We start from the raw sequence: 27703 nt of genomic DNA on the forward strand, positions 1-27703 counted from the left end.
ATTCAAAAAAAATGAAACAAAAAAGAAAAAAAAACCAATTGAGCCCAAAAAGATAATATAATGACGGATTGTCATCCCAAAGTTACAAGAGGATATTTTTGATATATTTACAGTTCCATTTAGTATACTTATATAAAGAAGTTGTTTGGAATATCATAACACTTCTTGCTTACAGACACACTCTCTCTCTCTTCCACTTCTTCACTTGCTCACATACATACTTGCTTGTATGTAAGAAATAAATTATTAATTCGAAATCAAACATTGTGAATTAAAAGTTAAAAATTAAATAACTGAAAAATATACTTTATTTAATATTATAGATCATGACTAGAATATGCCAAATTGCTTTTAATTCATCTGATGAATACAAAAGTCTTTTAGCCAAGATAAAAGAAATGGAGAAATCCATGGTCGATGTACGTGATGAACTCACCATGATGCATAAAGCCATTTGTGCTGGCTTTGGACAAGGAAATGGATCCCAGACATCTGCTTCTGTTTCTCTTGATAATCTTTCTGTTGCTGCCAGTTCCATTGTCAGAATTCCTGCTAGTATCGCTTCTGAAATCAGTTGTGAAAACAAGGACAAAGTCTTTGTAAGTATTACTATATCCAATATTCTAACCATTAACCATTTTTGTTAAATAGAAGTTGATTCGAGGGTACATGCGGAAGGACAAATTTACTTTCAATTATCCTGCCCTTGTCAGTGCCAACGAGGCAAAGCCAAGGTGGGAAACAGATGTCTTCTTTAATAGAAGCCCTAACAAAGAGATTGTTGCCAATCTTCTTGGTTATCTGCTCCCAAAGTTTGTTGGGCAGGGTATAAAAACAAGCGAATTCCGTACTATGGTGCACACAAACTTCCGGAACACAGCTTGTAAGGACAGAGAAGATCCTATGGTGCGAGCTGCCACTAATGCTCGTGGAAGACGAGCTGCAAGAGAAACTGAAGTGAGCGTTGTTTTATATTTCATCCCAAATTTAACCATAGAATTAATATTAATATATATATAAAATTACAGCACTTCAACTGCCGCGTAATGGCATATGTGTTAAACAAGGATGTCATTGATGCTTTAATGAAGAGAAACTGTTCTAGACTGATGATCAGATCAACAATGTCTGAAGGCGAGTCAGAGGATGAGTTTCCTGGGAGACCTTGCAAGCGCATTGTAAAGGTTACCCGTCCTTTTTGAAGAAGTGATGAGATAAAGAATTTTGCAAGAAATAATTTTCTATATTTGAATAATATTTAACATATTATATATAAATATGTTTTTAGTTTAACAACCTCATCTTTAACATTGATGAGATTGTGAAAGAAAACTTGGGTAACAACATTTGCCAGTTGTTAGACAGAAATCTCGCCAGTCTGTCTGAGAAACCAGTTCCCAATGACATCGCGTTATGTTTCCCTCCGTGGACCCTTAGAGATGGGCCATAATAAAAATAATAAAAATCATTATTTATCTCATCTTATTTATTCTCATCTTCACAAACTCAATGCTGACGATTTATATAAAGATAGTAATTATTTTTCTCTGCCCTTTTTTGTTATCATCATTTACTTTACTTTTTCTTTTTTAAAAAAGAAAGAAAAGAAAGAAAGAATATTTATTATTGTTTTTTTTAAGCATAAAGCTTTTTTAGTAAGGTAATTACCAGTTTTTTTTGGACAAGTCCTGTTGTATGATTAGCAATTGCTACTTCTAAAGAGATTCTATGTACAGGCAAAATTGAATGATAGTTTGATGGCAAAGGTGTTGAACCACAAATATCAACTCCATCTTTCTCTTGTGATTTATCTCCAAGTAATAGAAGCCAGTTGACAAACGCAAATACATGTTGATCATGATGAGTGGAATTGGCTTCATAGTAGGGCAACATTGGAGGAGGAGTAAATGAATGAATAGAGATATACTTGATTTGACAAGTGAAGGTTGTTTCTGTACTTCCATCACTGCCAAGAAACAATGATTGAACATATGATCCATGGCCAGTGGTGTCATTATTGCCATAGTACACTTGGCCAAGAATATTGATTGATTTTGACTTTATAATCTGATTGTCAACAAAGAATGGAGAGGCAGCAGCATTTTGATAATGGACGAGATCAGGAGTGAGGTACGCGAGTTTATAGTATTCCAACAAATGGGGATAATCAATATCACCCATTGAAGAAGGTTTACTAACTGAAAGTGGGAAGGATGTAGGTGGGAGAGGTTCGTTGCCTAAGATAGGAATTCTGATAGTTTCAGAAGAATCCACAAATGCTTGCAAAATGAATGGTGGCTGAACAATTGTGGAGGAGGCAGATGGCAAGGTAAGGACAGGTGTGGATGAACAGACAAGTTTGGAAAGGACAGGAAGAAAGGGAGCTTGAGTGGGACTTGTGAGAGCAGAATTAACAGAATTACTTTTGTATATATCTTCAACAAAGCATCTCATAAATGTGGCTTCAAAACTGTCCTTGCCATTTGTGCTGATTTTCTTGAGTAGGCCATTTTATCTCTCAAATGCAAAGAGCCAATAACTAAAACACTGGTCCAAAATCGAGAATAGTTTCTTGAATATGAAGGTGTAAGTGCATATTACAGGTAAGGATTGTGGTGGTGTAAATTTCGTTGCATTTTTCACAAATTTTTTCGAGATGTCTATGGGCAGTATTAATATCATCAAATGTAATGCTGGGCTTTACAAGGTGACGGCATGCATGGACAAAATCAATCCAGTTATTGAAATGCAAGGATGAGAGCACGGACTTCAACACCACAGGTGAATATACCAATACTCACGACTTCCACTCGTCTGCTTTCATAAATGCAAATTTTTTGCTAATTTTGCTTTTCAATGCAGTATATCCCCTTGGTACAATCATCTTATTAGCTATCTTTTGCATGGCGGTGAAATCTCTGTCTCCAAGAACAACACGTTCAATCTACTGATCCATCATTCTTTTTGCTGTCCCCAAGAACAGGTTGTGCATGGGATCAATGATCGTTCCACGTACTAGATCAAAGTATCCAAGGTGGTGCAACTGCGACCATTGAACACCATTGTCGATTTTCAGATGCTGCCTTTCTGAGATGGTAACTGTGTTCTTCCACTCCTCAGCATGCAGCCTATTCTCCTCACAGTTATGACGACACCACTCAGACTCTTTAAATCCACGAAAATCAACTTTGTTTGTGCTGTCAAGGCAAGTGAAATGACGGTTGCACTTAAAGCATGCGCAAGTGTTATTATGTGCAGTAAATCCACTGGTCTTTCTGGCAGCTGGGATGTTGCAGGCAACCATCATCAATGCAGCACAAATCACTTCGCCAGCAGGAGACTCGAATGTTGGGATTCTTACCCCACAATACAGCTGTATCAACTCATCTACCATTGGCTCAAGATAGTTATTTATCTCATCAGTTTTAGGCTCCTTGGGGCCAGGCATAAGTCCTACCAGGATTACGTTCTTGGCTTTAAACTGGTCACTGCGAGGCAAGTTGTTAATGGCCAAGTAGATTGCACCACAGGAGTATATAACTTTATCGAACAGCTGGAATCAGTTAATATTGAGTATCAGCATCAGCGAACGAGACTGCTCAACAAATGAAGCACTATTACTATCTTTGAGTTCTTTCCAAACTGCACCGTCATACACATCGGACATTGTGTCTACTAATTTTGGCTCTATATTCCATTGACATATCTTTTCTTCGAAGCCTGAACGATTAATAAGAATTTTGAACGCATTTTTGATGGACTAGTAATGGAAACTACGCTTGGGAACCAAAGCACCAGACGAAGATTTCTTTGTCAATTCACAGTTACAAGCTGCACAAGCACCTGTCTTTGCAAAGATGTAGTGAGGAGGAACAGATTGACTTTCTTTGTAAATTGCATGGCAATTCTTGCAGGTCACAAATCGTCTTATGCCCTTGGAGAGCTCACAGAATCCTGTCATATGCTGAAGACCAGGCAGACTCATGGGAAGCTGGAAGTCCTGCTTGTAAATCTTCAAGAGCTTGTTGATGAACTCAATCAAGACAACTGTGCCCTTGTTGACCACGTAGCAGGATGCAAATAGCACAGTGAATGTTGCAATGAATTTGTGTACAGGATTCTCAGGCATACTGCTGTTTGAAAACATGTCTAGTTAAAAATATAAAAAATATTAATTTTTTTGACTTTTTTTTAGATTTTTTTTAACTTTCATAGGAACATTCAGTGTCGACTTCTTCAACATCAATATCAACAGTATCTTTGGCATTCTCATTGCTCTCATACTCAAAGTCCATGTCATTGAAATCGACATCGATGTCATAGTCAACTGACATAGGGGAGATATCCAAAATGGGTAAGTCAGACTGACACGCAAGAACTTCTACGGATTCAGATTCTTGGACTAAAATAGCTACAAATATAGAATATAATAAGAAAGTTGTTTTTTTTTGATACCCAAATAAAAATGTCTTACACTCTGCATCAATGTTCATTACATGTCTCTGCACATCTGTGTTTAATATAAAAGCTATTAGTATATAAAAATGCAAATTTTATATAATAAATGACATACCAAGTTCACTTCTGATAGCATCTTTTAAAGATGCTTTCTTGCCATGACGCTGGGCAGTTCTCTTTGATACTAAGGTGTATCCATTATAATTTTTAATGCACTTGGTACAATAGCACTCTTCAAAGTTTTGTTCGATAGTAGAAGACATGACGTTTGTTTTTTTTAATAATGAAATAAAAGGGAAACAGGTGTTACATTTATCTATTCATGAAGACTTTATAGTAATAAATAAAATAACTTTTGTTGCTTGTTATATCCGAGCCAATAGAATGTAGTAAAGGCAGGTTTTTTTATTTGAACACAAAAAGCAGCACTGAGATGAAATATACTCTACATATACACTATCACTGAATTATTTTGGCACTAGTGTATTCAGGGATGTTTTTCCAGTGATTCATAGTATCAAGTTTATTGTACACATCATGAATGTTACAAGTTCTACCCAACAAATCACCTTTAAGATTCAACCAAGCTCTTTTTGGTGCTAGTAGTCTTTGATTGCTCACTGTTTCCTGTGAGTGTTACAACATTATTGTTCTTATATCATTGGTATTTCTTGGTGGGCTTTTTTTTTGATTTTTATAAAAAACAAAAATAAAATTAATATAAGAAAATTAAAGACTGCCTGGTTTTAATTTACCTTCCCACAGAAGGTTCTTCACCAAAAGCACTGTTAACTGAATTGTTATTGAGATTTTTTGACATTGTGAATAATAAGAATAGCTTGTTTTTTTTAAATTCAAAGGGTCTATTTATATCATGTTTAATTTGGGCTTTATGTTTTATTTTTTCTCAGAGAACATCATGATCTATTATGTAACAAGAACAGCTTTGAACGTTTTCACTCTTGTTGTGAGTATTTTATGTATTTCTTTAATTTAATTTTCAATTCATGTTTTATTCTCATATTATGTATTAGTACTTGAATATTATGATTTTATACTATACTCCGGTTTTCATATGTATTAGCTTCGGGCATAGTGCAACTGCATTTTCTTTCACTTCTAAGTAACAGACAAAAGTTATTTTTTGATTTATTTATTTTAAAAAAAACCCCCAAATTCGTATTTAATAGAATAACCACGCCCCCTCTTTTTTATTTTCTCTTTCTTTAATCTGCTCTTCTCATTTTGTCTCTTTTTACATGTCTTAGTAAGCTTACTCTTAAGATCTAAACTTTTATTAATATTTTTGGCTTTTAGAGTCATCTTAATATATATTAGATAAACAATACACTCAACAAGCATTCAAAACAGTACAAGTAATAAACAATCTCCTAACTAAAATAAAACACCTTGCTGACTAAATATTTTTTTATTTTTAAAATGATAGAACTTCTATTCATTTTGTAATAAAAGATGTTTTGCTCTTGACACTATATATTTTCTGGTATTTTCAGTCTATAAAAAGGTAATATATATATATAACTCAACTTAAATTGTGTAACTTATTAATTCTTTTTCTCAGATAAATATGACACGCCTTTTTTTCAAGTCATACTGATTTGCCCCCTTTTGCAAATGCGTGTCTATAATATATAAGTAATTCAAGTGTCATTACAATCAAAGCGTACATATTAATAAAGTTGTTTATTTTATTTCTTGCTTTTTATTTAAAAGAAAATATCAATCAAATGGATTTTTATTCTATTGTGAGGTTTGTTATGAGCCCCCTAAATGATCTAATAAGTATGTTATTTTATTTTATTTCATAAAGAAATCTATATTAATACTTCTGTATCTTTTTTTGCTCTAAACTAATGTAGTTCCAAACAAATGTATTCTCCAAGAAAATACCAAGGATTTTATTTTCAGTTAAAGAAGTGTAAAACCAAAAAAACGTGCTGAATATATGAAATCGATAAGATAGGAAAGTATAGTATAAGTCGGGTCATCCAATATATTCAAGCCATTCAGAAAGTTAAAGTATAACATGTATACAAGTTGTACTATTTGGATACACACTTTTAAGAAATATTAGTGATCCATATTAAATAGCTAAATATATTTTCCAAACATTCAAAGATTAATAAAAACCGTTTTTTCCATGAGATTCTATTTCTAATGTGTCATCTTTTGATGATGTCAACAAGATTTATTTAAGTTTTTTTTTACAATTATTCATTTGAATTCTGGTTGCTGTCAGATTTCAGACTAATTCTAGATCAATTTTAGTGAGGTCTATCTAATAATATCATGTAATTAAAGCAAATAGAAATTTTTAAGAGGTAAAAAGTTCAAAGCCAATTCCATAATAAGTAGGGTTTAGATACGGTTTGAAGTTATAGATAAATATATAACCAGAATTACAGATAATTATAACATTTCAAGAAAAGAGAGAATTATAACTCTTAATTGATCTATTAATTTTAGTATCTATAATCTCATTATTTGATTAACTAAATGAACCAATTTTTGTAACAAATATCAAACTATAATTGAACATAAACTATAAATTTTTGGAGAATTTAAACAAAAATTAAACTACTTAAATCAGTTGTCTTTTGCAGTGCTAGCTTTGATGACTGAACTTGCTCTCCACTTTGCAGCTGTGTAAATAGTTGTAACAGTGAAAGGAAGGTGACAGAATTGCAGAACAAAGAACTTTTCAGACAGAGAAAAACAAAAAAGAAAGAAAAGATGTAAAGAAAGAAAAGAGAAAAGTATAAATTATATCAAAAGAGTATCATATTTAGTTTCATAGGAATAGTCACCATCAGAGCTACATATAATTTCTATGTGTCAGAAAATAGTTAGCAGTGATATCTAGTAGAAAGGAGTCTGCTTAGCTCAGGTTAAAGATTATTTTTTATTATATGACTTAAATGCTGGCAATATATGCATCATATAGCTGTCATCAGAACTTATATGAGAAATATTATTATAAGAGAGGAAGGAAAGGAGAAGGAAATTATTTCTAGTTATTGCTAATTTTTTGACAAAGACTTATAAAGAAGAGAATGTGCTTCATTAAGCCCATGACAGGCATTGTAAATTACACCAGAAATGGGCACCAGAACCAGACCAGACCAGAACAGAACAGCATCAAAACTCAATTAGATAGGAAACAGAAGAACAAATGCCTTGCAGAGACAGAAAGGATAGTAGGACAACAGCTGCACTCAGGCATTAGTGCCTATGATGCAACATCATGACAGCAAGGGAAAAGGAGGGAACCAGGCATATAGACCCAGATAAATGTGTAGCTTCTGTGTAGAACCCGTGATCTTTCTATTGAAAGTACAAAGATTTACTCACTGTACCAAGCAAGTGATGTGTGATGTGTTTGTTTGTTGTGAATTGTAACAGTATCACTTGGCAAATAAATGTAATGTGAATTAGGAAATACAAGAAGAAGAATATAATAAGAATGGAAAAGAATGTGTAATTTGACAGGTAAGAATTGGTGACAGACAGGTAGAAAAAATAGGGAGAAGATAAAATGGAAATTGTGACAACAACAAAGTTTGAGAAAAACAGAAAAGGGAAAACAGAGAAATGAAATATGTCAAATCAACAGATGACACTCGAAAGAACAAGGATACTGTGTATGAATAAAGAATAATAATAATAACGGACAAAAAAATCAATAAGATCAAGGATAGAATGATTCTTTTATTGATTAAAAAGGTTGTTTCTTTTATAAACAAAAATGTTTAGTTAAAATAATTTTTTAAGGGAAAGAAAAGAAAGTCAAATGAAAATTTTTACTACATGTAACTGGTGTTGACAGTAGAAGTGCAATAGAAAAATATAGAGAGAGTAAAATAAAAGTATAGTAAAAATATAATAATAATATAGTAATAAAGTCTAATAAAAATATAGTAAAAAATAGTGTAAATAAGTATTGGCGATAAAGAAGTGTATAAAATTAGGGGAAAGAGGTATAATGTTTTTAGTAGGTGACAGGTGTTTCTGAGGTGATGATGTAGATGGGTATTCTAATTTTAAGGAACGGGATTATATTGGGAGGATTTGGGTATAGAGGTATTGGGAGCAAGATTTCCCAATAAATCTGGGGGGACAACTCTTGTCCCTTGAGACACATCACTCGGTCAACTCACCATCGACGTCAACGCCCACAAGTCTGGTACTGCCCGTCACAGCTCACCGCCAGACCAAACCACCAAAGGAATCCACTGTCTGGTATCCATCACCAGATATTTGCCAACGCTAGAGATGCTTCAAACACACTTGATACGCAACTACGCCCGCTTAGCTCAGTTGGTTAGAGCGTGGTGCTAATAACGCCAAGGCCACAGGTTCGACCCCTGTAGTGGGCAATGTCGGTTTAGCTTCAGCTAGTATTATTTTTATTACTGTGTCGTTTTCAATCTGGGTTTGTCGGACATTATTTTGATGAATCTGAGAAATCGGGATAATTGACCGCAGCAGTTCTATGTGTCAAAGATACCTCATAGATAACAAACCGCAGTAATGTCTTATAAAGATTAAGTACAGTAACATCTTCTGAGCATCAACCACAGTAAAAGGACTTCTCTTGTAATTAAATAGAGTATAATAGTTTAATGCGGATAATGCGCAGTATTAGCTTAGAAAACTATATAAGACAATTCAATTCCTATTAATAAAAAGTACCTTTTATCCTCTCTTCAATTTTACATATACTCTCCGATCCCCAGTGGATTTGCCCTTTTGACTTTGCTATAGTAAAAGGAAGACCATCCCGGATCAGGAACGACAGATTCATCAAAATAATGTCTGACAAAATTATCAAAAATTAAACTTAAGTCTGTTTATATAACAAATAGACATAAATTATTGAACAATGTGGAGAAGCTGGGCGTCGATCCCAGTGCCTCTCGCATGCTAAGCGAGCGCTCTACCATTTGAGCTACATCCCCATCTCTCTTTCACGTAAGCTACTGTTACACAAGACATAACAAAAAAATTGGTTGCATCCATACAAAAGCTTCATCAATCCGTCCTACATCTTGTTCAAAACGTTACATCCATTGTCAAAAACATTGCATCCATTACCACTGTTGCCTTATCTATCAGCAGAAAAAATTTCAGCCGATTCCGACAACTCTTCATTTTTGCGATCTCAAATGTCAACATTGCTGCCATCCTCTGTCATGCAGGGAATGTCACCCGATCTCGCCTCATTTCTGGGGAACATGCAGGCCCAATTCATGTCACTACAACAACGTACCAATGAACTTGAATCTCTTGCCGCAACTAATGCTAAATTAACTGCTCAATTAGTTAATGCAGAAAAGCTAATTGCTGATCTCAGATCTCAATTAGCATCTCAGGGCAATTGCCAAATTACAACAAATGCATCAACATCATCTGCACCAACCACACCCAAGGAGCCTGGCACTGAGGCTTCTACATGGGCTACAACTGCTGCTGCTGCTCACAACTCTGTTGTTGTTCCTACTGCTCTTTCTGTTTGCAAGACTCCAAGACCTCCTTCTGTTCGCCAGGTTGCTGCTTCTGCTAGAATGTTTGCCATTCCCACTGGTCCCAAAGGATATCAATATGTGTATATCCCACGTTCACGTCGTCTCACACATAGAAAAGTGCGCAACTCTTTGAAAACACTTGGTGTTGATACTGGCCGCACCTTGGATATCAATTTTCCTGCCAAGGATGTAGTTGGCATCCTAGTTCACAACCAGTATGCTGAGAAATTCCAGACCACTCTGACCACAGTTGCCATTGAGATCTTAGATGCGTTTGACCCTTTGGATCCCAAAAACATTGCAGATCCCAAATATAAGTCTCTTTCTGATTCAGAGCTAGAAGAAGTTGCTGCTGAACTTCATTCTGATCGTTGTATGAAGGCTCTCAAGTACCTTCGTCCTCATGTTGCTGTTCCTGTTGGTCATTTCTTTTGTGATCAAGGCTGGATCTCTAAGGAAGATATTCCTGTCCATTCTGTTTCTGGTCCTGGTGCTGGTATTCATGATTTCCAATCACCATCTCGTCGTACCTCTGTTGCAATGTCTGAATGAGTGAAATCTCATTAGGACTTTGGAATGCTAATGGTCTACAGCCTCGTGCAATTTATGATGTTCTTCAACACTGTCACTCTCTACATATGCTTTTTATCACTGAAACATGGCTTCTTCCCCCATCTCGTCTCCCCACTTCTTGGTCCCAGATTCATCTTTATGGTTCACCTGTAGCTGGCAACTACAGAGGTTCTATGGGTGTTTCTGTTCTTATTTCTCCATCTTGTCCTTATCCTGTCACTCAGATTCCTATGTCATCTAATTATGCTTTAGCCATCAAGATTGGTTCCCTCAGAATTGTATGCCTGTACTTACCGCCCTCTATGTCCACCCATGATGCTCTTGCAGTTCTCTCATCCATTCCTTTGACCAATGACACTATTATCTGCGGCGATTTTAATTCACGTTTGGGTTCACTTACTGGTGACTATGCTACTAACACTCGAGGTCTTGCTCTTTGTCAATGGTTAGAAGAACGTGCTCTTACTGTTGTCAATGGCCAGCTCTCACCATGCATACCTACATTCATTTCATTCCGCCAAAATGTGGAGATAAGCAGTATCATTGATCTGTTTATCACTAATATGTCCCTCACCAATGCCACTCTCAACATTCATACCGACCTCTCACTCAACTCTGACCACCGTCTGCTTTCACTTTCATTTACATATGCCATCAATCCAACATCACATGCACCACCACCATCTTGCAAAACATGGAACCTCTCACGTCTTCAAGAACCTGATGTTCTCAAACTATATGCCCACACATTTGTCACTAATTCCACCAACCTCAAATCCACTTTGCAATCGACCTTCGAACACCCTCCTTCCTCACGTCCACCAATTGATGCACTAACTGATGAATTCAACTCACTCATTTATAATTCTTTAAGTAGCTCAATTGGCAACCGTCCTCCCCGTCCTTCCCACTGGAAAAAATTCTGGAATCCAGTACTTCAAGCAGCTGCAGAGCACCGCAATTTCTGCTACAAGAAATGGCGCCGTGCATGTGGTATAGACAGAATTCATTGGTGGGATAAGCATCTCAAAGCGCAGGCAGAATTCCGACATCAAGTGCAATCATCTAAGCGCCAATCATGGCATGCTTTCTGCAAATCAATGGAACAAGACTTTTCCAAAGCAACATCAAAGATCAAGCTACTCAAACGCCGACGGCAGCCTCAACACATGTTTCAACATAGTGATGGACCAGCAACAGCAGCAACAATTATGTGTGAGCATCTTGCATCTGTATACAGTGGCAGTATCCTCCCAGATCAGCGTCCTCCTCCTCCTCTTCACAGTACTAGTCTGCCTTTTGCCTCTGCCAACTCGCCATTTGTTTCTTCAGTGGTAGAGGGATGCATGCAATTTATGCCTAACCGCAAGGCACCAGGCCCAGATCACATCAGAGCAGAAATGTTGAAAGTAATTCGACCACAAATTGCTCCACTACTCTCACTCTTGTTCACCATCTGTTGGCAATGGTCATATGTACCTGTTATTTGGCGTCAGGCTCAAGTTTTTCCCATTTACAAAAAGGGAGATCCATCAATTGCTGCTAACTATCGACCTATTTCACTAACTTCTGTTGTGCGGAAACTGATGGAAATGTGTATTTCTCCAGTGCTTCACAAGTTTTCCCCTCCTCTGGATGTTGCTCAGGGTGGTTTCCGTCCTAGACGTGGTGCCATGGACCAAGCTCTCTGTCTGCATGACCTCATGAAAGCACACTTCCACCGCCATCACCATTATCCTGTTGTTGCATTCTTAGACATAAAGGCAGCTTATGATACAGTAGACCGACAAGTCATTTGGGATGCTCTTGCTAGACGTCACACACCACCAGCTTTACTTGGACTTCTTGTCAATATGTTTGATAATGTCTCTATATCTGTTCTTCTTGGCAACTTCTCTTCTCATTCTTTTTCTCCCACCACAGGCGTCCTTCAAGGTTCCGTTCTCAGTCCACATTTGTATTCAATCTATATCAACTCTCTGCCACCAATACTCCGCACAGTTGCATCACCACTCACCTCAACACATATCCCATCAATCTCTCCTTCCTCATTGGATGCTTACAATTCTCTTCTTGCCCCATCAGATGTGAATGACTTTCAACACATTCACTTGCCTACTGCCATTAACAGTCTTCTTTTTGCTGATGATGTTGCTATCTTTGGCTCTGTCACTGATGTTCAGAGTATGCTTGATCTTGCTGCCCAACACTCCTTCCAGCTTGGCTACCGTTGGAGTCCTTCAAAATGTGCTGTACTCTATCCTCCTTCACAATCTTTACCACGTTCTACTATCTCTCTGTATGGTGAGTTGCTTCCTGCAGTAAATGAGTTTATATACTTGGGTATACCTTTCTGTAACAAAGGCATCTTTGGACCGTCTGTTGTCACTCATTGTCGTTCTGGAGCATTGGCTGCTATGGCAACTCTTACTGCTGTTGGTGTATGTAGATCTGGTTTCAGTTTGCTCTTAAGTTCACGTCTGTTCAAAACCTTTATACGACCAAAATTCGAGTATGGTCTTGCAATCACATGTCTTTTGCAAAAAGATGTTTTACTTCTAGAGAAAATTCAAGATAAATGCTTGCAAATGATTGTTGGTGGCCATGCAACTTCATCTACTGCAGTCTTGAAACATATCTGCAACCTGCCCAGTATGGCTTTTCGCGTTGACATTCTCAAAACAAAATTTTGTCTTCGGGCACACACTCTTCCTTCTGGTTGTCTTCTCTCTCTGCTCCATTCTCATCATCTCCAAGCATCAACACTATCCACTCTTCACACAAACCCTCTTTTTGCCAGCATTCCCCCTGATCTTAATTGCTCCAGCCGCATAAAACTATCCAAGCACTTTGAGTCTTTTAGACAAGAAAAGTTTGCTCACTTTCGTCTCACCAACACTAAGATTCTCATCCAAGCTTGCCGCCCTCTTCTTGAAGTTGATCCTGTATTGTTTCTTCCTGCTACACGCATAGAACGTGGCCGTCTAGTACGTTGGAGAATAGGCTGGTTGCCTGGTAAGCCAAAGGAGTGTGCATGTGGCTTTGATCATACTTCAAGACGCCATCTCCAATTCTGCATCACAATCCCATCTCAGCTGTTCTCTCAACTTCCAGCACCACCCACAGATGAAGACAACATCATTGACTTTGCTATATCAGCACTACCAATCTCGTCTACACATCCAAGCCCTCTATATTGGAAAGCTCTTCTTACAATACTATGGCATATTGACATGCTATGCAATCCTAATGGCAACTACACACATGAAACTGATCATGGTTCTCTCTGGCACTAGCTCTAATAATTTAATATCTGTTTTCTTTTACTTCTTTTCTTCTTATTTTTGTCTTCTCATTCATGAAATGTTTCTAGATCTGCAATTCTGTCTCCTCCCTTTCACTGTTACAACTTTTTACACAGCTGCAAAGTGGAGAGCAGGTTCAGTCTTTTAGCTTAGTATTGTTTATTTCTCTTCTTCTATTCATTTTTTTTGTCTTTTGTGATCCTTTTGGACTTTTTTTTATCTTTTTCTTTTGTACTTGGGAGGCTATATGATCTATAGATTGCCAGCAATATCTCCTTAATAAAAATAATCTTTAACCTGAGCTACATCCCCACTTCTCTTTCACGTATGCTTTATTGTTTTCAATATTGGGTTTTTTAAAGTTTGCATCCATACAATTCTATCATCAATCCATCCAAAATATTGCTTCAACCATTGCATCCATTGTCAAACACGACGCATCTACCCTTTCCACCACCACATCCATTGTCAAAAAAAAATTTCCTATCGTTCCTGCCATTTTATCACCAATTTTCACTTTTTCTCTACCGATTGCTGCTATCTCAAGATCATTGCCAAACATGTTGCAATTGTTGCCTGCTAATTGCATGCAAAGTTTGCCAGCCAAACTTGTGACGTTTTTAACCAGTATGCAGTCACAGTTCAATGCACTTAACAAACGTACAGCACATTTGGAATCTCTTGCTGCCAAAAATGTCCAATTGCATGCTCAATTAGCTAATGTCCAGCAGGAGAATGCCAATCTCCGATCTTAATTGTTGCAAAACAATGTGACTGGTCCTGTTCCCAGCTCTGCTTCTCTTCCTGCACCCCAGTCAACTGCAGATCTTGGAACTGCTGCCTCCACTTGGGCCACCAAAACAAGCTTGATTCTGCCAGCCAAGACACCTCACTGCAAAAGGAGGGTAGATTCGGTCGAATTTTATTTTTTAAATTTTGGCAAAATTTGGAAAAATATTTCAAACACCATCGTTTTTCAATATATTTTTTTCTTGAGATGGGAATTCGCAATTTTTTCTGATTATATTAAATAAACACAGATACAAACACAAATATTTATTAATTAGGCAATAAATCGCACAATTGTCTTAAAAAATATATGTTTCGATTGACTTGACAGAAAAATAAAAAATAAAAATAAAATATTAAATGTTAAATGTAGTATTTAATTATTTTTCTGGAAGGAAAAACTTGTTGTTACAGATGCACCTAATTTAGACTCAATAATATTTTTATTGCATCGCAAAAAATACTGAATTTTATTAGAATATAATAATGTATGATATATGAGTTATTTTTAATAAGAAAGTATATCAAAAAAAATTGAAAAAAAGAGCAAGAATTGATGTCATAAAAAATACAAGAAAAAGAAAATCCAAAAAAGGCCACTTGCCAAAATGAGCGAGAATTGATGTCATGTTAAAAAAACGCGAAAGAGAAAAACTACGCCATTAAATCAGTGATTATTAAATTGAAGCCCCATTAATAATCAGGCACACTTTTTTTAAGAAAAGATCGCTGCATCAAAATCCATTTGTAATTCTTACTAATAGGGACAGTAAGCTCAATGTAGTCAATGACATAGTGAACAAGATATATCAACTCATTATTAATGACAAAAATAAGAGACATATAAAAGATGAAAATAAAATATAGTATACACCTCTTTATTATTTTATTATTATTAATATTATTCTTACTGTTATGAATTCTACAACTAAAATCTACACTGTTATATGTACATGTTTATCATGTACCAAAAATGCAATTGGCGGAATTTTGCAAAATGCACAGACCTTTAAGCGTCATAATAATGCTGATAAGTTATTAGACATTGGCCCAAAAAATCGAGGTAAATGACATTTAAGTAGTACACGCATTACTGGATAAATTGTAATCTAATATTTTTTTTGTTAATTATCAGTTAATACAGAAGTTGTCGAAGAAGAGACAGACATTGAGATAGTAGATGTATCTGAAACATCGATTGATTGTGAGTATAAAATTTCTTTTTAATAAATCATAATTTAGATAGCTAATAGTCTGGTTTTACTATAGATGAAGACAATTATTCTATTGTATCAGCCGAAACTACTATACAGAGTGTACCTTTTTTGAGAGAAGACGAGATTTTTCAATTCGAAGAGTCTGATGTCGAGACAACATCATTGGCTTCTGACAATGACGATCCTGATTCAAGCGATGAGTCTGAAGATGAGAGTAAAGTTGAGGTTGCCGGTGTTGAAGATTTTGAAGACATGGTTGCTTCCGGTATGCATACATTTAAAAAAGAAATATACATAAATTGTATTACAAATAATTACCAGAAATACTTGCCTTTGTAGTTGCTTCTTTGAAAATTCATGAAATGTCTCAAACAAGCCAATTCATGGCTCTATTTGGCATTATCTTTCAGGCGTTTTACTTGGTTCAAGCAGGTGGAACTGCTATGTTGAAATTCTTCCGCCATCTTCTTGTTGCCTTTGATAAGGATACCGATCTCCCACTCACCATTGATGCATTAAAGACTATGACCGGCTTCAATTTCATGACAAAAAGCATTGTCAAATACACCGTCTGCAACAAGTGCTTTGCAATTTACCTACCAGGCAATCGCCAACCAAATTGCACATTCGAAAAATACACAACCACACCACCAACATACTGCGGAAATCCTCTTTTCTCTGACACCGAAGCTGATTGCGCCATCCCTCTCATGGTTTTTCCATACAACTCGCTCAAGAATGCATTGGCACAGCATTTCGCCAAACCTGGGTTCGAGCATCAAATCGTTCAATGGAGATCAAGGGAAACCATAAACAGTACCTTGTTGGACGTCTATGATGGTGCAATGTGGTCTGAGCTCCTTGATGAAGATGACGAGCCTTTTGTGAATCACGACCATTCTTTGATGTTGACATTGAATGTGAATTGGTTTCAACCATTCGAGGGTCGTACACATGCAAGTGGGGCCTTGTACCTGTCAATGAACAACCTGCCTAGGGAAGAAAGAATGAAGCTGGAAAACATTATCCTTGTCGGTGTCATGCCTGGTCCAAAGGAAGCAAAGATCGACCAGATGAACAACTTCTTGGAACCTCTGGTAGACGAGCTGGCAGAGTTATACGGCGGCATAACTATGAAAACTCCAGAGTTCCCCAATGGTACTAGTATCTGCGCTGCTCTTATGTGTGTTGCTTGCGACATACCTGCTGCAAGAAAGACTGCTGGATTTACAGGATTTGCAAGTACAAACGCCTGTCACATATGCAAGCGTCATTTCACTGTTGTTGCTGGAACAAGTAAGATCAATTATTCTGGATTCGATCATGAGAACTGGGTCTCCCGAACAAAAGAGGAAAATGCAACAGAAGCTGAGATGTGGTTCTACACAGAATCTGATGCAGAGAGAGCTGTTTTGGAGAAGCAGCATGGCACCCGTTTTTCTGAGTTGCATCGCCTACACTACTTTGATCCCGTCCAATGCACGATTGTTGATCCCATGCACAATTTGTTTCTTGGGACAGAAAAGCATATGATCAGTGTTTGGAAAGACCTGAGGTATCTCCCAACTGCTGTTCTCGTCCGTATGCAACGTCTTGCCGATGGTATTCTTGTTCCTCCTGGGTATGCCGTTTTATCAACAAAGATCGAATCTGGTTTCCCATATATGAAGGCAGATGAGTGGCGATCGTGGTGTCTGATTTATTTGTTGGTGGTACTAAAAGACGCTTTGCCTGAAGACGACTACAAAAACTGGACTCTCTTTGTAAAAGCATGCCAAAAGTTGACTGGTCCTTCAGTCACATATTCAGAAATTGACAGCGCACACCAGCTCCTTGGAGAATTCGGAAAAGAGTGTGAGACTCTTTATGGAGAGAGCAGCATCACGCCAAATATGCACTTGCATATGCACTTGCGTGAGTCAATGCTTAATTTTGGTCCAGTATACGCATTCTGGCTGTATAGCTTCGAGAGATACAACGGCAAGTTGAAGAACATCAAGACGAACCGTCGCAATGGTCTTGAGGTCACCTTCATGAGAGTCTTCCTGGAGAAAGCATTCATTGGTAGCTTTCTTCGAGCGTATTCTACCAATCTTTCATCACCACTGATAGAGTTTCTTGAGGGGGTTGCCCAAGTAAAATCAAATTCCGACAGCTCTTCTCCCTTGAATTTGGATGCTGGCCACCCTCCTGCATTGCCATTTAGCTTAGCAATGTTCCAGCAAGCTGCTACAAATCCATGGTACAATGTCACCGGAAGTGAGGCCTTGCCCCCGACCACATTGCCAATCAAGTTGCAGCCTTTGACTATGATGAAGGATGATCACTATCAGTGGTTATTTGAATTCTATGTCAAGGCTTACCGGAGTACAAGTGTTTCCTTCTGTGTGGTAGGGAGAATCCCAATTGGTGAGGATGTATTTGTGAACAATCGGATTCAAAAGGTGAAGAAGATTTCGTTGCTGGGGCAAGAGTACTGCAGTGGTGAAAAGAAGAAGCGCGGGTCTTTTGTGAGGGTATTGTTTCTTGAGAGAACAAATGACAATGTATCTGAATTCCCTGGTCAAATAGAGTATTTATTTACTCATACCATCAAGATCGGTGGAGTCAAAAGAGTGTCAACATTCGCATTCATTAAATGGTTTCCCGCCTACCATTCAAGTAGTCATCAGCCATTAGCTGATCAAGGTCTGCAGTTGTGGGACAAGGGATTTATGGAAGAAGATGCTTCGTGCATTGTTCCAGTGCATCGTCTGCATTTGTGCTTTGCATTGACTATGCATAAAATGCAGAGTGAAACGCAAAAGCACCTGGTTATTCCACTGCCTAGAAAAGTAGTCACATAAAAAAATAAATAACAACTATTTAGGTTACCAGTATAAATAATTATAATACAAGTTTTTTTGACTGTAAAAAGGTTTAGCTTTATTTATCTCTGTATTCTTATTTAGTTTTAACATTACTTCTTTATTAAGTATTTAAAAGAGCAATAGTAAATTATATTACCAGTTTTTTTTAACTATTAACAAATAGTAAAAACCATTATTTATTTCTCTTGCTTTTATCAATAATATAAAAGACAAAAAAACTTGTATATTTAATACCCAACATTTACCATTTTCTTTGCCTTTATTACATATTCTTGCTAATATCAGTATTATAATTTCCAATAAAAAAAACGAGGATAAAACAATCAGGGTTATATAATTAAATAATTGCTTTGTATATATATTTTTTTTATTAATTGGCTTTAAAATAAAATAAAATAAAATAAAATAATAATTTATTATTTTGATTTTTGATTTTGTCTTTTTCTTTTTCCTTTTATTTATATATTAATTGCTTCTCATCTTGACAATACCGCCTGATTATATTTTACCACTTCACCCCACATCATTCAACATAATCAATAAAAATCATTAAAGTACTATATGCACTTTGTAAACAAAATAACGATTTATTGTTGGCGTGTGTGAATCCAAGCAGTAACACATGCCTTTTTCTCATTCGATAACTCGGTGTTTCTCAAAATAATTGGATAGACAGAATTGCCAATGACGTCTGGTCCCTTGTTAGCAAGTCTCTGTTTCTTCAAAACAGTAAAGTATTCATCCACCTGCATTATAATATAAATACTTTTGAGTTAGAAATATTAAAAAAAATAACTTTTATCATGAGAGCCTTACCAAGAGATGTCTATTTCTAGGAGTATATCTAGTTTTATTTTTCTCCTCATCTGACTCAATATCAGACAACATGTCATAGTCCAGAAGGTCAACGACAGTCTCACCAAACTTAGACTCAAGGTTTGCTTTGTCAGCTAAGTGAATTGCCTTGTAGTCTGCAAGAATCTGAAAAAAAAAGTTAAAATAGTTTACACAAAAACTGTTGACTATACTTACGTTTCTCTTTCTGGACCGGCATTGAGAAATCCGATTTTGTCGAGCTATCTTTTCTGGCAAAGCTTTTGCCCTTTAAAGCATATACGAAATATGTCTTCGGGTTTTCTCTTCCACAACTGCAGACGAAACAGACTTTACTTCAGCTTGCTGATGTGTGTAGCTCTGCACTACATCAGCAATGGGACGGTTGGATGTTGAGAAGGCGTCCTCATTGACTGTCAATGGCATTGTTGCCAGAACTGCTCGTGTTTGAGAATGGATCAATCTCTGCAAAATATAATGTAAGTAACTTTGCAATATTCTATTACTAGTATATATTCTACCGAAACCGTTGGAAGGCGGTACTTTATATATTCTCCTGTAGTAAGAGCCTGACCGATGGGACTATGGTTCGAATTGTTATTCTGGCCATTGGTTGCTCCCATGTTGTGGTAGACCTTCTCCAGAAGTGAATGAGATTCATTCAGTCGGGTGCTCATGGTGGACAAAGTGGACAGGACAGTACCATCTAGCTCTGCGCTAACTGTCAAGCTGGGAAGAATTTCCCGTTGTCTTGTGCTTGCTGCTGTCCCAGTGGTTTGTTGAACAGACTTTTTTGTAGTCGTCTTTTTCGTTTTTTTGGATTGCTGCGTATTAGAAGACATGAATTGAGATATTTAAGGCTAATGAAAGAAATGGAAACAATGTGAATACTTTAATAATTAGAGTCGGGTTTCTTTAAAATAATAAAATAAATCAAAACATACGTAAAGGTAGAAAGTAAGGCACCAAAAGATTATTTTTCTGATGATGCTCTTTATAGCATTTTGCTCTCTATATTATACTTTTCTTTATAAGCCGACTTGGAAAGGCATTTGTAATAGCTTACATCCATTACAAAGATGTGAGAGATTGTGGTTTAGTACGTAATGTCTTGTCTCTGTTGTAAATGAGTATTGACTACTGCTGTAATTGAGAATGAGTCTGAAGGAAATAATATAAGGCCTCAGCTATTCCAGTCAAAGGTGTCTACCGATTACTTTATTATTTAACACACAGGTTTAGCATGCATGATAGTGATTATATTTCATATGATGATATCACCATAATATGGGATACATCAGTGGATTATTATAAGTATAATTATAACTCATAAACACATTTACTTTCGATGTTAATACTTCATTGGGACTACACACATTTATATAATTAATCATACATTAATTATCCCAAGATCACGTTGCTCTGATTAAGGCTCAGATAGGATCGATTACCTGACCCCAGTCATATAATTTTCCCAATCCAAAACAATATAAATAGCAGTAGTAGTTCAGTGTAGGAACCTGGTCAAACTTTGATACAAAATCTTTCTCAATAAACAAAACCTACACAAGTTCTCACGAATCTTCGTTCCTAATTTCAAATCTTGAATTCTTCCTCTTAAAAACTTCTTCAACTTCAACCACCACAACAGTCTCAATCGGGATGGGTTGAATGACTTTCAATTTGCTCCATTGATTCTATCAGTTTCTCAGGGTCAACAGTCATAAAATTATAATTTTGAATTTCCCCCGTTTTTTTTTTTAATTTTTTCTTTCTTCTTCTTTACTTCTTTCTTAATGTCTAACATGGTAGGCATCAACTCACATCAAAGTTTCAAGACCTAATCATCTTGTTGTTTTTATTCTAGCATGATACACTATGCTTTAAACCACCAAGTCCTTCTTAACTGCCTCAAAAATAATGATAAAAAGGTAATAAAAATATACTTGAATATTTATTCATGATTTATGTATTAATTATTCTGCTTAGATTTTTCTAGCCCATTAACAAAGACATATATCTTGGGAGGGTTTACAAAATGGTATGTTGTATAAATATTAACGTGCACCTTCAAGATACAACTTGTATTTATTATTTTTCTTATGTATACCATACACTCTATAGTCACTGGTCTTTATCTCAGTCCTCTTTTTTTGATTATACACCGAATCTTATTCTCTACAGACAGACAAGTAAGTAAATAATCATTCTACTTCTTTGTATGTAATTCTAATGAAAAGAAATTATTTTATAGATAATATCTCCATTTCCCGCATGCTGCATCTTCTATTGTATTGAATAATTGGTAAGCAAAAAATAGTCTGATACTCTTTATTTCATTCTAATAAAAGATTAGATTTTATAGACAATGTCATTGTATTTTGTGTTTGTCAACTCTTCTGTTTTCTGAACTGTCTGGTAAGCAAACCATAGTCTTATTTACTTTGCATCGTATTAACAAAAGTTATTATTTTTATAGACAATATTACTATAATTGAGACATTTAACTAAAACGTTGATATATCTATCTTTATGTTAAAGACATCCATCTGTTCTCGTGTTTAACTTTATTGTAAGTACATTCATATTTTTTAAATAATCTGTCGCTCTCAAATAAATATACCTAGAACATTCTTTCTAATCCACCCTATAATTATTTTTTATAAAAGTAAACAAACAGGCCAAGAAGGCGTGCCGCAGCAAGCAATGGAATACAGTAGGGGTCGATTGCACCAGGGGTGGACCAATGGATGTTCGAAAGGAATAACATAGTATCCACTAAAATAAATGATGGCATCGAGTGTGATGTTTCTACCCAATTGCAACAGAAGACGATTAGTGATGTAGACGAATAGAAACAGCTAGAAACAATAAGAAAAATTTTTCAAACCAATAAAAACCTTTAAAATGACCCATAAACCTCTAAATCTTGACTAAATCTTGACCAAATCTTGACCAAATCTCTTCTTTAACAACCCATATATAGTAATAAAAAGATGTTGAATGTTATGTGCTGTATTTAAAAAAAAACCCCAAAACCAATATAAAATGAAAAATCTGCGGTCTGATAAAAGTGCGTCTATATTTTCACAACCAAAATATATCACATAAAAGTATATCACACTTTTTCTTTTTGCGTTCCTAAAATTCAGTATACTAATTGTATTAATTTAGCTCACGAATTTTAAAAAATTGGCATCATAAATTCCGATCGAATTCATGCTGAATTTTATTCATTCAGAACAGTATTTGGTCAAGATTTAGTATACTGAATTGGCCCTCCTTTTGCAGTGCCAAGTAGTTTGTGGTTCTCTACAATAATAGGAGTGGTTAGATTAAATGCATCATTGGCTTTAACCCTTCTCTCAATTTTGTCAAGTAGGTACTTACAGTCAAATGACATGTCTTCGAGTTCCAAGTCGACACTGTCTTGGATTGCCTTGAGCACTTGCTCAGACTTCTCCTTGGCAGGGACCTGTGAGACTATCAGGACTGGCTCACTGTCCTTACAGACGTGGCCACAGAAGTAGTTTTCTCCACACTGCCTGCAGGGGTTGCGCTTGGTAGGGGCAGCTACTTTGGCCTTGTTGTTGGCCAGGGTGAAGCCTTTGCTTGACTCATATGTAGTATTCTTACTATGGTGCGAGCAGAAGAAGGAATGCTCTGGCTTACTGATTTGGTGCTGCTTGTTGTTGCTGGAGTGCACCTTCTTGCGAGGGTATGCCTCCATTCTCCTCTCAGTGTGCATGTTGGCACCAGGAATGAGCTGTATAGCTTCGGCATACATGCAATTGTGATTGTCAAGGATGTCTCTGCCAATCTGCGTCAACTGCTTCACAGTCCAATCTCTTTTGGTCTTGCCATTGAAGTCCAATCTGGTCATGGTGAGCCACAAGAGTGTCTGTACTTGCCTAGTCAAGGAAGCGAGGAAGCGGTCGGCAACACAAGCATCGTTTTTGGGGAGGCCGGCATCATACACAGCCTGAAGGAACTTCTTGGAGTAATCTCCAATCGACTCAGAAGGAAGCATTACCATGGTAAATACCTCTTTTACCAAATGGGATGTCACCAAGTGCGATTCATGTCTTGCTGTAAAGCAGATCTTGGCCGTGTTCCAATCTACACACTTCTTCAAATCTATCTCTACCCATCCATCATCACTATGAGGCAAGCAGAGCTGTAAAAATCTCTTCCAAACTAGTTCAATGTCCTGAAGGGACGACTCAATAACCTTTTGGAAGGTGTGAAGGAAGTGGTCTACTGAGTGAAAGACCTCTTCATTTGGGAAGGACCTAATCACATCGTCTGCCAACTAGAACTTAGGAAGATCTCTTCTATTAAGAGTCAACCCTCCAGTGCGACTGCTCTTCTCTACAACTTTCACAGAAGGCGAAAGGTACTGACTGCATGCTATTTCTATATCTATCATTTCTTTGACGCGTCTGACCTTATTAAGGGCTAATTCAGCTGCTTGCTCATCATTCATAGCGTGAGCAGTGCTGACAGCCTCTACATGCTATTGAAGTTCTAGTCCAAGTTTCTCTGACAAAGACAAGACTGTTGTAGCAGCATTTGCTACCAAGGGACGAAGGGGAGAGGGAGCAACAAATTGTCCAGGGGTGGAGCTGGCAAAGGAGATTTTGTCACTCAGACTGGCGATGAGGTCCTCCTCAGTCATGACGGACATGGCATCCTCCTCATGAGCAGGGATGATGGCAGCGGGGTAGTTCTCAGCAGAGGGGTTCATGGTAGTTCACAAAAAAAATGTTGTGGTGGTTGAAGTTGAAGAAGTTTTTAAGAGGAAGAATTGAAGATTTGAGATTAGGAACGAAGATTTGTGAGAACTTGTGTAGGTTTTGTTTATTGAGAAAAGATTTTGTATCAAAGTTTGACCAGGTTCCTACACTGAGCTACTACTGCTATTTATATTATTTTGGATTGGGAAAATTATATGACTGGGGTTAGGTAATCGATCCTATCTGAGCCTTAATCAGAGCAACATGATCTTGGGATAATTAATGTATGATTAATTATATAAATGTGTGTAGTTCCAATGAAGTATTAACATCGAAAGTAAATGTGTTTATGAGTTATAATTATGCTTATAATAATCCACTGATGTATCCCATATTATGGTGATATCATCATATGAAATATAATCACTATCATGCATGCTAAACCTGTGTGTTAAATAATAAAGTAATCAGTAGGCACCTTTGACTGAAATAGCTGAGACCTTATATTATTTTCTTCAGACTTATTCTCAATTACAGCAGTAGTCAATACTCATTTAGAACATTGAGTATGGATCATCAATCTGTCATTGTCAATTTGAAGTCTGTTCCATTGGTGCATTGGCCATGAGTTTATTCTCAAGATTTCATTATGAGAATGAGCCATTTCCCAACTTTTCTTCCTGTGAAAAATGATATGAAACAGCTCTTCTTAAAGGTGATGACTGCTTCAAGCTGATATGATACAAGATGCAGCATAAAATATATCTTGAGGCATTCAAATCAGTTGGGATCCATACTTCAAAGGTCATCTATGCCAACCGCAAAAGTGCTTTCAATATGATTGCACAAAAAAATGTTTCCAGTGACCAACAATGAATGGTTGGAAGGTGGGAAACGGACTGTATGGTGGGATGTTATATGTCAACATTGCCTGTGGAAGCAATAAAGGCTTTAGCAGAGTTTTCTGGAAACAGTAGCAACTTCTTTTTAGCACGAGCAGTGATTCAACCTTCGGCTTCTCTACAAACAATGGTTTTCCCAAATATCGAATCTTAGAGACAGAAATTTGCAAATGGAGATGTCCAAGAGGACATAGCTGGCCCATTTTTTTTGGATTTACTTTTGCGACTTCAAGTGGTATTTCTACAGGTACATGTTATTATTAAAGCACTGTTTGTAATATTTTCTCTAAGTAATATTTCTTTGCTGCTTTTTTTTAGGACTCTGCTCTTCTGAAAAAGAGATTCCCAGGTTATTATCTTTGGACATGTGTTATCTTCATGTCAGAGAAATACAAAAGCTTCAAGCAGCAAGTTCTCTCCACAGTACAGCAAGAAGAAGAGGTATTCATGAGCAATAAAAGGATGGATATGGTTATGCCAAAGATGGTAGATAGTGTCAGAGCTGGTTTCGGAACAGTTCACGCCACCATGAATTCGATGCAGTCCATGATATATGCCCACCTCTCTTCACACGCCACCTCCATTAATAGATTAAACAACAATTTTACCATTTTTTTTGCTCTCGGATACAATCAATTCAGTAACTCTACAATTGCAACACTATTAAACCTATCTTTACAGCATAACATCATTACATCACAACCTCTACAGCTACCACCCCAAAGTACTCCATTACATAGTGCTGTAACATCTCAACAGCCAACACACACAGAACAGCTGGAACAGTATACAATGAGCCAAAGAATTTTCTCTGTTACTGATATATAGAGAGAATATGTTTTCGGCTTTAATGGCAGCCTATCCATTCAATCCTTAGAAAATAAGTATGGAACTGCATAGAGAAAAGATCGTAAAGAGTCTAGATTTTTTAGTAGAAGAAAAGAGCTGTACAATGCAATTAATGAAAGAGCAGAGTTAGAGAATATATCCCCTGAAGAAGCCGCTCAAAGAATGGAGAATGACTGAGTTCAGCTTGGAATTTCTCTAGATAAATATAGAGCTTGATTATCGTAAAAGATATAAAACTATCTTCATTTAATTATTTTTCTACATAAATAATTCTTATTATATTCAATAAATATATACTACTTTCACTGTTATATCAAAATATATGTCTTTATTTTATGGCTTTCCAGAAAACTGTATGAGTAATAAATCATTACAAATACAAGTAATTCCAATCAATAATCATATATATTAGAGCATTATAAGATAGGAAAGCTGTCAAGAAAGGTCCATTCTAGTAGTAGTAGTAGCCAGCCTTGAATTATATAACTTTTAGTCAACACATATTCATATTAAAATAAAGACATCCATTATGATAAAAACGTCAAAATCGTCTTCTTTTTATTAACAAATTTGAATTTTTTTTTCAGGAAATAAACCTAATTTTTTGAAAAAGTGTATATCACAAGAGATTTTTTTGTGTAATCACATCCCAAAAGCATTGTCGGTGTACTACCAAGTCTATGACTACCATATAGAAAAGTCCTATTTTTGATGAGGGTTGCTGACTAAAAATAAATTGTATTTTGAAAATAGATTTCAGAAATATCAAAAATGGTTCAAAATTGGATTTGTTTCAAATAATTTTTGGGTTGAAAAAATAGGTTTTTATTATTTATTTTTTTAGTATATTTTAAGCTGTAAAAAAAATAAAAAAATAGAAAAAATCTAGGTTGGGCCACATAATCCTCATACAGTAGCACACCAGCCTACTAATACTACTGGAAATAGTAGTAGTATAGCTGCCTGTACCAATGGCTGCAGATTACATGACTGCTTTATAGTAAGCTACTATGTCTAACTAAACGCAAGAGATAAATGCATTGTCATGGATGCCTTTGGAACCGATGATTCTGGATACTTGAATACCAAGAGACTTGAAAGCACAAGCGCCAAGAAACTCTAAAACAGTATGACAAATAATTAGTAATCAGGCTTAGAGATGTTTGAGAAAATCTTACCTTTGAATCTGCTAACTGATTTGTAATTATAGACAGGTGAATATCTAAAAGTAATAAAAAATAATAGTTATTATTATGTTGCTTTGTAAGCAAAGTATATAGTTATTACTTTTTTACTCATTTAATCAGATAACAACAAAACTAATTTATAAATCAGATTAGTATGATTAATAAATATGTTGTCATATGAAGCTACTCTGATAGTCAGCATACCTTTCCAGTAAGGGTATTTAGACATAACGTTACTACTATAAATGTTGCAAACGTGTTAGAGTACCTTAGAGATGGAAATACTCTAAACAACAAATCTTTTGGAATGAATTTATAGGAAAAAGAAAACAAAAGCATGTCATTTTTATTTTATAAAAGCTATGAGAAAAAAATATGATTGGTGCACTGACATTAAATATCAGTCTTTGCATTCTATAAATTCAAATAATTTGTCT

General features: G+C 36.2%; 10 protein-coding genes and 2 non-coding genes across 12 annotated transcripts; 5 read left to right on the plus strand and 7 right to left on the minus strand.

Annotated features, from left to right (window-relative positions):
- Positions 1-326: 326 nt before the first annotated feature.
- On the plus strand, positions 327-1450 carry PHYBLDRAFT_144539 (hypothetical protein; the record flags this gene model as incomplete). Its single annotated transcript, XM_018431232.1, has 4 exons — positions 327-599; positions 652-957; positions 1029-1178; positions 1289-1450. The coding sequence occupies 4 exons, from the start codon at positions 327-329 to the stop codon at positions 1448-1450; spliced, it is 891 nt and encodes a 296-aa protein (XP_018292119.1).
- A 185-nt stretch (positions 1451-1635) lies between these two features.
- PHYBLDRAFT_167510 (hypothetical protein) lies at positions 1636-2454 on the minus strand (the record flags this gene model as incomplete). Its single annotated transcript, XM_018435657.1, has 1 exon — positions 1636-2454. The coding sequence occupies one exon, from the start codon at positions 2452-2454 to the stop codon at positions 1636-1638; it is 819 nt and encodes a 272-aa protein (XP_018292120.1).
- A 490-nt stretch (positions 2455-2944) lies between these two features.
- PHYBLDRAFT_111853 (hypothetical protein) lies at positions 2945-3502 on the minus strand (the record flags this gene model as incomplete). Its single annotated transcript, XM_018428243.1, has 1 exon — positions 2945-3502. A coding segment is annotated over one exon (558 nt), but the record flags the coding sequence as incomplete, so codon positions are not given.
- Positions 3503-3760: 258 nt separating this feature from the next.
- On the minus strand, positions 3761-4721 carry PHYBLDRAFT_167511 (hypothetical protein; the record flags this gene model as incomplete). Its single annotated transcript, XM_018435658.1, has 4 exons — positions 3761-4149; positions 4208-4411; positions 4475-4528; positions 4574-4721. The coding sequence occupies 4 exons, from the start codon at positions 4719-4721 to the stop codon at positions 3761-3763; spliced, it is 795 nt and encodes a 264-aa protein (XP_018292122.1).
- Positions 4722-8781: 4060 nt separating this feature from the next.
- PHYBLDRAFT_t113 lies at positions 8782-8855 on the plus strand. The gene has a single exon. It is a non-coding gene; the product is annotated as a tRNA-Ile (tRNA).
- A 509-nt stretch (positions 8856-9364) lies between these two features.
- PHYBLDRAFT_t125 lies at positions 9365-9437 on the minus strand. Its single transcript has one exon. It is a non-coding gene; the product is annotated as a tRNA-Ala (tRNA).
- Positions 9438-9644: 207 nt separating this feature from the next.
- PHYBLDRAFT_167512 (hypothetical protein) lies at positions 9645-14637 on the plus strand (the record flags this gene model as incomplete). Its single annotated transcript, XM_018435659.1, has 5 exons — positions 9645-10500; positions 10572-12035; positions 12942-13592; positions 13636-13856; positions 14245-14637. 5 exons carry the CDS (start codon positions 9645-9647, stop codon positions 14635-14637), a joined length of 3585 nt encoding a protein of 1194 aa, XP_018292123.1.
- Positions 14638-15586: 949 nt separating this feature from the next.
- Positions 15587-18734, plus strand: PHYBLDRAFT_167513 (hypothetical protein; the record flags this gene model as incomplete). The annotated part of the gene is made up of 5 exons (XM_018435660.1): positions 15587-15734; positions 15807-15875; positions 15941-16153; positions 16210-16673; positions 17241-18734. 5 exons carry the CDS (start codon positions 15587-15589, stop codon positions 18732-18734), a joined length of 2388 nt encoding a protein of 795 aa, XP_018292124.1.
- A 611-nt stretch (positions 18735-19345) lies between these two features.
- On the minus strand, positions 19346-20434 carry PHYBLDRAFT_167514 (hypothetical protein; the record flags this gene model as incomplete). Its single annotated transcript, XM_018435661.1, has 5 exons — positions 19346-19504; positions 19575-19729; positions 19791-19860; positions 19929-20057; positions 20099-20434. The coding sequence occupies 5 exons, from the start codon at positions 20432-20434 to the stop codon at positions 19346-19348; spliced, it is 849 nt and encodes a 282-aa protein (XP_018292125.1).
- Positions 20435-22252: 1818 nt separating this feature from the next.
- PHYBLDRAFT_63962 (hypothetical protein) lies at positions 22253-24339 on the minus strand (the record flags this gene model as incomplete). Its single annotated transcript, XM_018441211.1, has 5 exons — positions 22253-22453; positions 22538-22605; positions 22983-23884; positions 23912-24108; positions 24172-24339. 5 exons carry the CDS (start codon positions 24337-24339, stop codon positions 22253-22255), a joined length of 1536 nt encoding a protein of 511 aa, XP_018292126.1.
- Positions 24340-25246: 907 nt separating this feature from the next.
- PHYBLDRAFT_144545 (hypothetical protein) lies at positions 25247-26256 on the plus strand (the record flags this gene model as incomplete). The annotated part of the gene is made up of 4 exons (XM_018431233.1): positions 25247-25327; positions 25385-25477; positions 25549-26015; positions 26199-26256. 4 exons carry the CDS (start codon positions 25247-25249, stop codon positions 26254-26256), a joined length of 699 nt encoding a protein of 232 aa, XP_018292127.1.
- Positions 26257-27093: 837 nt separating this feature from the next.
- On the minus strand, positions 27094-27495 carry PHYBLDRAFT_144546 (hypothetical protein; the record flags this gene model as incomplete). Its single annotated transcript, XM_018431234.1, has 3 exons — positions 27094-27198; positions 27258-27301; positions 27471-27495. 3 exons carry the CDS (start codon positions 27493-27495, stop codon positions 27094-27096), a joined length of 174 nt encoding a protein of 57 aa, XP_018292128.1.
- Between the last annotated feature and the right edge of the window lie 208 nt (positions 27496-27703).

This window comes from Phycomyces blakesleeanus (assembly GCF_001638985.1).
Source record: "Phycomyces blakesleeanus NRRL 1555(-) unplaced genomic scaffold PHYBLscaffold_9, whole genome shotgun sequence".
NCBI lineage: Eukaryota > Fungi > Mucoromycota > Mucoromycetes > Mucorales > Phycomycetaceae > Phycomyces > Phycomyces blakesleeanus.